General features: G+C 46.0%; 1 protein-coding gene and 1 long non-coding RNA gene across 2 annotated transcripts; both read left to right on the top strand.

The window, feature by feature from the left end:
* Positions 1 to 2: 2 nt before the first annotated feature.
* LOC102774742 (phosphatidylglycerophosphatase and protein-tyrosine phosphatase 1-like) lies at positions 3 to 661 on the top strand (the record flags this gene model as incomplete). The annotated part of the gene is made up of 1 exon (XM_006776011.2): positions 3 to 661. A coding segment is annotated over one exon (498 nt), but the record flags the coding sequence as incomplete, so codon positions are not given.
* Positions 662 to 5,675: 5,014 nt separating this feature from the next.
* Positions 5,676 to 8,468, top strand: LOC107185018. Its single transcript, XR_001515926.1, has 3 exons — positions 5,676 to 5,753; positions 7,015 to 7,121; positions 8,459 to 8,468. It is a non-coding gene; the product is annotated as an uncharacterized LOC107185018 (long non-coding RNA).
* Positions 8,469 to 9,080: the final 612 nt, after the last annotated feature.

The following is a 9,080-nucleotide window of genomic DNA, read 5'->3' as shown; positions in this document are numbered from 1 at the left end:
TCGACCGCACGGTGCTGCTGGGCGCGCTGCCGCTGCGGAGCATGACGCGCCGGCTGGTGGAGGACGAGAACGTGCGCGGGGTGATCACCATGAACGAGGAGTACGAGACCAGGTTCCTGTGCAACTCCGCCCAGGAGTGGAGGCAAGGAGGAGTTGAGCAGCTGCGACTCAGCACAGTAGACATGACTGGAGTCCCCACCTTGACCAACCTCCAGAAAGGAGTTCAGTTTGCTCTCAAGTACCAGTCCCTGGGCCAGAGTGTCTACGTGCACTGTAAGGCTGGGCGCTCCCGGAGCGCCACCATGGTGGCCGCGTACCTGATCCAGGTGTACAGCTGGAGCCCGGAGGAGGCTGTACGGGCCATCGCCAAGATCCGGCCACACATCCTTATCAGACCCGGCCAGTTTGAAATCCTCCAGGAGTTCCACAAGGAGATGACTGCAGAGGCAGCAAAGAAGGAAGCTGTATCACCCGGCACAGACGTGAAGCATGTGGATTAGAAAGAACTCAAGACAACCCTGCTGGCAATAGAATGCAAACGCTTAACAGGACCAATGGGGCTTAAGCCCAGGCAACATAACGGAAGTGTGCGAAGTAAGGGGTCATTTTTCTCCCTTTGTCATGGTTTCGGTTTCCTGAAATAACACTGTTGTATGGCTAGGAAAAAAAAAAATGCATCAGTGGCCCTAACTGGTTTGGCTCAGTGGATAGAGTGTTGGCCTGCGAACTGAAGGGTCCCAGGTTCGATTCTGGTAAGGCCATGTACCTTGGTGGCAGGCACATCCCCAGTAGGGGCTGTGCAGGAGGCGGCTCGTCGATGTTTCTAACTCTCTATCCCTCTCCCTTGCTCTCTGTAAAAAATCAATAAAATATATATATTTTAAAAATGCATCAATGGCTAAGGGGAGATGTGTTGTAGAATTAAAGGTGGTTGTTAAGACTTTAGCATCTTACTCCGCCTTCCTCACTGGTGTGCCCTGCCGTCGTCACCTTAGGTGACCTCGGGGTATACCTGGAAAATCATGCTAGCACATTGTATGCGAGAAACGTATTTATACGTTTTACGTATTTATACGTTCTACCAGTGTAGTAGAGCGCGGGACACGTTTTAATACGTTTTTTTATAGACTAGCGGTAGAATGCGGGTAACGTATAAATACATAAACTAAAGTTATCGTAATTTTACTGAACGTTGCCATTTGTGCAAAAAAATAGCAAAACTGGCCCGCGCCACCTGTTAGCGCACGATAAAAACTACCCGCAAACTGTGTGCTAGCAGCAGGCTTCTACACGCCTTCCGTCCTCCCCAGCCACACACTCCCATACTCACCCAAAATTGCTTCTCTCCAGAATCACTAATTGCAGCATTCTTGACCTTGACCTTCTGTCCTCCCAGCCAACTGGTTCCCCCTTCTCTTTGGCTGTGTTGTGACCTCATCAGCCACACCGGGACGCTGACCTGTTTCCTTTCTTCCAACCCATCAGCCTTCTCCTTTTTCTCACTTTATTCCTAATCCGATTTAAATTTTATAACCCATAATTTTAATAGCATGGTTGCTAATACCTATAAATTCCCTTGCTCCCCCCCACACACCCCCTCCCGTTTAACTGACACCTATGTGATAAAATCCCCACTTTGGAAAAACCCTATTTTCTATTTCCGATGTTCCACTAGCACCCAAAAGCAGCATTGCTGGCAGAAAAAAAGTCACTGGGCAAATAAGGCTCCTATAAATGTACTGAAACCAGCAGCAAGACCCTGACAATGCCCGGCAAGCGCCCTGAGTCCACTAATACATGGAGAGTATTGCAGGGATCAGAAAAATTCACCCAGATTGTGCTTCCCAACCGGGAGCAGAGAGCAGTGCTTCCCCTCCCAGTGCTGGTTCCTCCAGTGCGTGGGATCCTTTTCCTTCCTGCCTCCTGAGTACTTTTTTTAAAAATATATTTTATTGATTTTTTACAGAGAGGGAGAGGGATAGAGAGTTAGAAACATCGATGAGAGAGAAACATCGATCAGCTGCCTCCTGCACATCTCCCACTGGGGATGTGCCCACAACCAAGGTACATGCCCTTGACCAGAATTGAACCTGGGACCTTTCAGTCCACAGGCCGACGCTCTATCCACTGAGCCAAACCGGCTTCGGCCTCCTGCGTACTTTTAACTTGCCATTATCCAATCTCTCTTCTGTTCAGCCGGGGTTCTTGCCTGTCAACATGCTCAAGTCCATGCCCTGGTAAAACCTCTCCTTTGGGCTCATGTTCTAACTCCTGCCTCACCAGCTATTGCCCATTTTCCCCCTGGAAAAATGTTCTCCCCTCCCTCCTGAGTCTCTTCCCAATCTGTTTCCTGCCTGTCATCCCCCTAGAAGAGCTGTCTCTGAGTTTCACTGACAACCTCCCCAGGCCAGTGGACATGACCATTTGCCTCTTGATACCACAACTCCCGGATTTCCTTTCATTCTCCAACATGTTCCTTTATTTCCTGCATCCCTTACATACGCTTCTATCTGGTCAGGAAATACTGGGTTTCATCCGTGTTCACACCCAGGCCCTCCTTTGTTGATGCTAAAATCCTAGGCCAGTGACGGCGAACCTATGACACGCGTGTCAGAGGTGACACGCGAACTCATTTTTTTGGTTTTTTCTTTGTTAAATGGCATTTAAATATATAAAATAAATATCAAAAGTATAAGTCTTTGTTTTACTATGGTTGCAAATATCAAAAAATTTCTCTATGTGACACGGCACCAGAGTTAAGTTAGGGTTTTTCAAAATGCTGACACACCGAGCTCAAAAGGTTCGCCATCACTGTCCTAGGCAGTGTCATCCACCTCACTGGCCTGCCTTCTTGCTCCTTTTTCCTCTGAGCTCTAAATTTTGAAGTATCCCTGGGCTCAGGCCTGAATTCTGTTTTCTGTTCATATTGTGCCCCCTCTTCCCCAGATGAGTTCAGTTGGCCCGGTGTTTTTATTCTTTATTTTTTAAATATATTTTTATTGATTTTTTACAGAGAGGAAGGGAGAGAGATAGAGAGTCAGAAACATTGATGAGAGAGAAACTTCGATCAGCCGCCTCCTGCACATCCCCCACCGGGGATGTGCCCGCAACCCAGGCACATGCCCTTGACCGGAATCGAAGCTGGGACCTCTCAGTCCGCAGGCCGACGCTCTATCCACTGAGCCAAACCGGTTTCAGCGGCCCGGTGTTTTTAAATACAACACATGTCTCCTTCCTGCCTAAATTATATCTCCAACCCTGGCCTTTCTGATCTCCTGTCTACCTAACTGCTTATCTACTTCTAAGTCTAATGGAAAAGTCCCTCCACTTTCCCTGTCAAATCTACTTCCCCAATCTTTTCCATCTTAGTAAATGATACCACTGTTCACCCAACTGTCCAAATCCATAGCTTCTTCACATCGCTGACTTAGTCCATCACAAAGTCCCGTCAGTTCCGTACTGAACATATGTCCACATCTCACACCTCACCACAACCAACGTGTGGGTCCAATCACCCTATACGCTCCCCTGGACCACTGCAGTAGCTTCCTAGCGGTCTACCATCTTCCCCTTAACCCCACCCCAGACTATTCTCTGTTCTTGTCACTATCCTCCAATGGTTTCTCCTTACAATTAAAATCCAAACTCCGTACCATGATCCATAAACCCCTCACTAATCGCACATGTGCTCTCATCCCCTCTGACTCCTGATCTCAGTCTTACAGTAGCCCGATTAGCTTTCCTTTTTCTTAATCCCACCAAGCTCATGTCTACCTCAAGCCATTATATTTATTTTTCCATTGCTTGGAATGCTCTTTCCTCTGCATCTTTGTCTAGTCACTGATAAAATGTGAGGTCTTACTTGAATATCCTATCAAAAATGGTTGTCACCTCCCCCATCCATACCCGAAACTATCCCATGCTCTTGGCCTGTATATTTTCTTCATAGAACTTACCACTTTCTAAAATTATCTCGCTTATTTTTAAAAATATATATACATATATATATATTTTTTTTATCTCAGAGAGGAAGGGAGAGGGAGAGAGAAATAGAAACATAAATGATGAGAGAGAATCATGGATTGGCTGCCTCCTGCATGACCCCCACTGGGGATTGAGACTGCAACCTGGGCATGTGCCCTGACCAGGAATGGAACCATGACCTCTTGGTTCATAGGTCGACACTCAACCACTGAGCCACACCAGCCGGGCTTGCTTATTCTTTATTATCTTCCTCACTAGAATGTCAAGACCAAAAAAGACAATTCTCTTCTATGTTGCTCACCAGCTCTAAAACCTAAAACCCTTATTTATATGCTAATGACTGCTAAATTTGTATTTCCAACCCTTACCATTGAGCTCCACACCTGTATATATAATTGTCTACTCAACATTTCAAAACATCTGAATATTTTTTTGCCTGTTTGTTTTTCCTCCAGCCACTGCCACAAGGATACCTTGGGTTCTATTCATTTTATTTTTTTAATATGTTTTTATTCATTTCAGAAAGAGGGAGAAAGAGATGAGAGAGAATCATCCATCAGCTGCCTCCTGCACTCCCCCTATTGGGGATCAAGTCCACAACCCGGGCATGTGCCCTGTGTGGGAATTGAACCATGATCTCTTGTTTCATGGGTGAATGCTCAACCACTGAGCCACTGTGGCCGGGCAAAAACAACTGGATATCTTAATGGCACTGCAAACTCAAGTCCATCCTGCCCGTTTGCCCCTCCTCCCACCCCATGACAAATGGCATTACCATCTATTCAATGATAAAACCTAGAAACCAAGGAGCATCCTTGATTCCACCCCCTCACTCTCCATTACTAACTAAGCATCAAGCTGGACTGATGGTACCTCTTTAATCTCTGTTCTTTTTTCTTTTTTAAAAAATATATTTTATTGATTTTTTACAGAGAGGAAGGGAGAGAGATAGAGAGTTAGAAACATCGATGAGAGAGAAACATCGATCAGCTGCCTCCTGCACATCTCCTACTGGGGATGTGCCCGCAACCCAGGTACATGCTCTTGACCGGAATTGAACCTGGGACCTTTCAGTCCGCAGGCCGATGCTCTATCCACTGAGCCAAACCAGTTTCAGCTAATCTCCGTTCTTAATTTCCTCTGCCGGTTCCTTTGTGCAAGCTAGATCGCCTACACCCCTGGGTCTTTCTTATCTAGTCTGCATTAGCCCAACTGACTTCTCACTTGGCGTTCATGCCAGTTCCCCTTCCCACACTCCATTCTATATATAATAGTTGGGACGATATTTTTCAAAGCAAATATGAAGTCATCCTCCAGCCTACGGCTTTTTAGTGGCTTTCCATTGCTTAGAATACAACCACCAAATATCCTTATTTCCAAGTTTCTCTTGGTCTGGCTACCATCTCCTCCAAATTTACCTCCCTCCCTCTCTTCCCACCTTTGTCCTCTCCAACCTCATCAGCTGAGTGTTGTATCCCACTGCCTCGTACAATGCCTGGCACACAGTATGCACTATCATGGAATGAATGATCCTAATGGGTAACTGGATGCTACATTAAGAATTTGCTTAAGAAATTAGGTATTTGTAAAGCCTGAAAAACAAGGATAGATATAAAAGAGAAAAAAATCAGATCTGTTATTGAGGGCACAAGAGATGCAAAAGTAAATTCAGAAATGTTGCTCTTGGTAACAGTGACAACCAGCCGGGAGTGTCTAGGTGACCTTTGGAGATCAAGAACAAAACTCTGGAGAGGCTGCAGACTCAGACGGTAAGCCTGGCAGATATGCAAGCTGTCTCCAAGGGGAGGAAAAGTGGGTTAAACCTTGAGGAAACTCCCATTACTTTACTTTCCAGGAGTGAGAGAAGGAAGGGTCATCAAAGAAAGAGTAGTCAAAGAGGAGAATAATACAGTTTAGGGTTTGTGGAGATTTTTGTTTGTTTTTTATTGATTTTGAGAGAGAGAAAGGAAGGAAGGGGGAGAGAGAAACATCTATTTGTTTTTCCACTTATTTATGCATTCATTGGTTGCTTTTTTAAAAATATTTTTTTTATTGATTTCAGAGAGGGAGAGATAGAAACATCAATGATGAGAGAATCTTCGATCAGCTGCCTCCTGCACACCTCCACTGGGGATCTTGCCCACAACCTGGGCATGTGCCCTGATCGAGAATTAAACCGTGACTTCCTAGGTCAACGCTCAACCACTGAGCAATGCCGGCCAGGCTTATTGGTTGCTTCTTGTGTGTGCCCTGGACAGAGACTGAACCCGAAACCTTGGCATATTGGGATGATGATCTAACCTACTGAGCTACCCGGCCAGGGCAAGACAGTTTAGTTTCAAAGTAGGAGGAAGAGGTTGTCAAAAAATGCTAAATACTGCAATCACACAGGAAGGATGATTTAATAAAGGGGGGAAACTATTTGGCTCAAAAATCAAAATTATGTAAGACATGCAGTGGGAAATTTGCTCCTAGTTTGTTCCCCGCCCATCTCATTCCCTGCATGTGTCCCCCCAACACTTAGACTTTATCATATTCTTTATGCAAACATATATTATGGAGAGGACCTTTTGCTTATTAGAGAAGTTGTCGGTAATCAATGAGAATGTGGCTTGGAGGAAATGAGAGAGGGCAAGGAGTTGTAGTGCAGTGCTAAGGAATAAGTCAGGGAGAGGGATGAATTTGTTGGATACAGGAGTCCTGGACACTGAGTTAGGGAGTCAGCATCTATTTTTAAATCAGAGGAGAAGGGAGACAGAACTGGAGAGATGAAAAATCCATGATAAAATAATTAAAAGCAAGATAGTTTCCTGAAGGAAAAGATAGGAGGCTGGAGGCAGAAACTCCTCGATTTTGTGGAGGAAAAGTAACAGCAAAGTGAAGCAGAGGCAGGAGAAAGGACTGGAAGGCTGAGGAGACCGTTGCATTTGCAATAGTCACAGTGGCAAGTGAGAACAGTAAACTCCATGGCACATCAAAGCTATGAAACACTGCAAAGAGTGGAAAATTGAAGTAAATTCATCTTTCCAGAATTGTCTGCCCTCACCCCCAAAATGAATCCTCTGCAGCTCAAGAGGAAAGATGGAAGAAGACCTAAATGATGAGCCCAGGTGACGGATGGGTTTCTCTGATTCAAGGTATTCTGGATTTGTGCTGCAGTCAACTGATAATTCTGGAGTCCAGATGGAGACATGAAGGAGCCGTAGAATGAGGACACTGAAGAGGTGCCGCAGAAGTTGGGGGAGAAGTACAGTGTCAGGATCTAACTTGTATCTTGGCTATTGTGGGCCTTATTTCTCTTTCTGGGCTAGGCTCCTTTGGGCATTATTCATTCATCCAGGAAACATTTCTTGGACACCTATGTTATGTTAGATCCTGTGCTAGATGCCAGGGATATCGGTGACCAAGACATGATGGCTGAGTTTGCCATCAATATGAAAAATACATTTTCTGGTGAGAATTACGAGAGGCCTATAAGAAGCCATCTATGAAATCCCAGAGGTGGGCAGGGAGGACACTACAGGAGTGATCTATAGGTTTTTGAGTGAATCTGAAATAAATGAAACAGAAATGGAAAGATGGCAGGAAAGTTATTGGTAAAAACAAGATCTTTACTTGAGATCTAATCAGCAATGTTTAATATCCTCGAAATACCGTTACTGGGAAGGGGGAGTTCACCTCACCAAACAAGCTGGGAGGTCTTACTTTTAGTGAAGGGCTCAGAAGGCAATTTAAAATTCTTGCTTATTGATTGATTTTTGAAAGAGAGGAAGGACCGGAGGAGGGTTGGTGGGGAGAGGAAGAGGAAGTTCAACTTGCTGTTCTACCCACTGGCTGCTTCCAGAATGTGCTCTGACCAGAGATGACCTCATAACCCTTATGCCACCTCATCCAACTGAGCTATCCCACTCAGGGCCAGAAACAGGTCATTGTAAAGCAGCTTGGTACCTTTGGAGTACCAAGGAAAGGGTACATTTGGAATTAAGAACCAAGTGTCTGGAGACTATCTGCCTGCAATTAACTCCTAGTTGTCCCCTTCCTCATGAACAAACCAAAGACACTCAACCTGCCCATGCCTTTGTTTTGTCATCTGCAAAATGAGATCATAATGACTAGCATTTACTGGGTACTTACTCTGTGCATTGCACCAAGGGCTTTACTTGTAGTATTTCATTTAATCATACCTGAGCAACTCAGGGACACAAGGACTTAATGAGATCACTTATGTGAAGCAGTGCTACCTCCATAAACCCAGGAGCTTTTATTATTATTAGCCAACCAGAGGAGAGAGCGGGACCATCAGCGAACGTTCTCTGGACTGGGCCTTAAGTAGTGAGAAAAGAGGTGGTCCAGAACGGGGGAATGCCTTCTCCAATCCGTGGTGTGACCCGGCGTGGTGTGTGCTGGGAACTATACCGCTTCGTGGCTGAGAGTGCATTATCTCAGATGGGACGGCCCCACTTAGCTGGGTGAGTGACCCCAGCACGTCTCTCAGCCTCTGAGTTTCAGTTCCAGCTTGCTGAAGTCCAAGGGGACCACCTGTGTCCGAGTAGAGAATATGGGGTGTTATCCAAGGCGTCCCTTGAGATAAACTTAAGGGTGCAGGTGTTGGGGCATTAAATAGTTGCCAGCGAAGAGACTAAGCAAGCAGGACCGAGGGCAGGCGTTATCATCTGACCTTATATTAATACAGTTAAGACTGCGGAGGAATGACGCCACACAAGAATATGCAGTTGCAGATCACACAGCACTTTATTACTCACAAGGTTCCTGGTGCGGTGGGCTCAGGCTTAACGGGGTTCCCGGCGGAGAGTGGCGTCCTCTGTGGGCAGCAGCGGATCCGTCTTTGGGTGGCTGGCCGAATGGGTCGAGTCAGCGGGAGGAGGGCGACCCAAGTCTCCGGGTTGGAGGTTCGGCCGATCTTCTGCTCTCCATGGAGCAAGGCAGCATGGAGCGTGGATCAAGAGGATGATCATGTCTGAAGTCGGGGCCTGTTTTTAAGCCTGTTCTGGCCCACGGCAGTCCAGGGGGCCATCAGTAGCATCTGTCATCACACAAGTGTTAACCAGAATACAAGCTGATTATCAATCACAATG

Source organism: Myotis davidii, unplaced genomic scaffold, assembly GCF_000327345.1.
Source record: "Myotis davidii unplaced genomic scaffold, ASM32734v1 scaffold428, whole genome shotgun sequence".
In the NCBI taxonomy this organism is placed as follows: domain Eukaryota; kingdom Metazoa; phylum Chordata; class Mammalia; order Chiroptera; family Vespertilionidae; genus Myotis; species Myotis davidii.
This window is presented reverse-complemented; position numbering and strand designations above follow the sequence as displayed.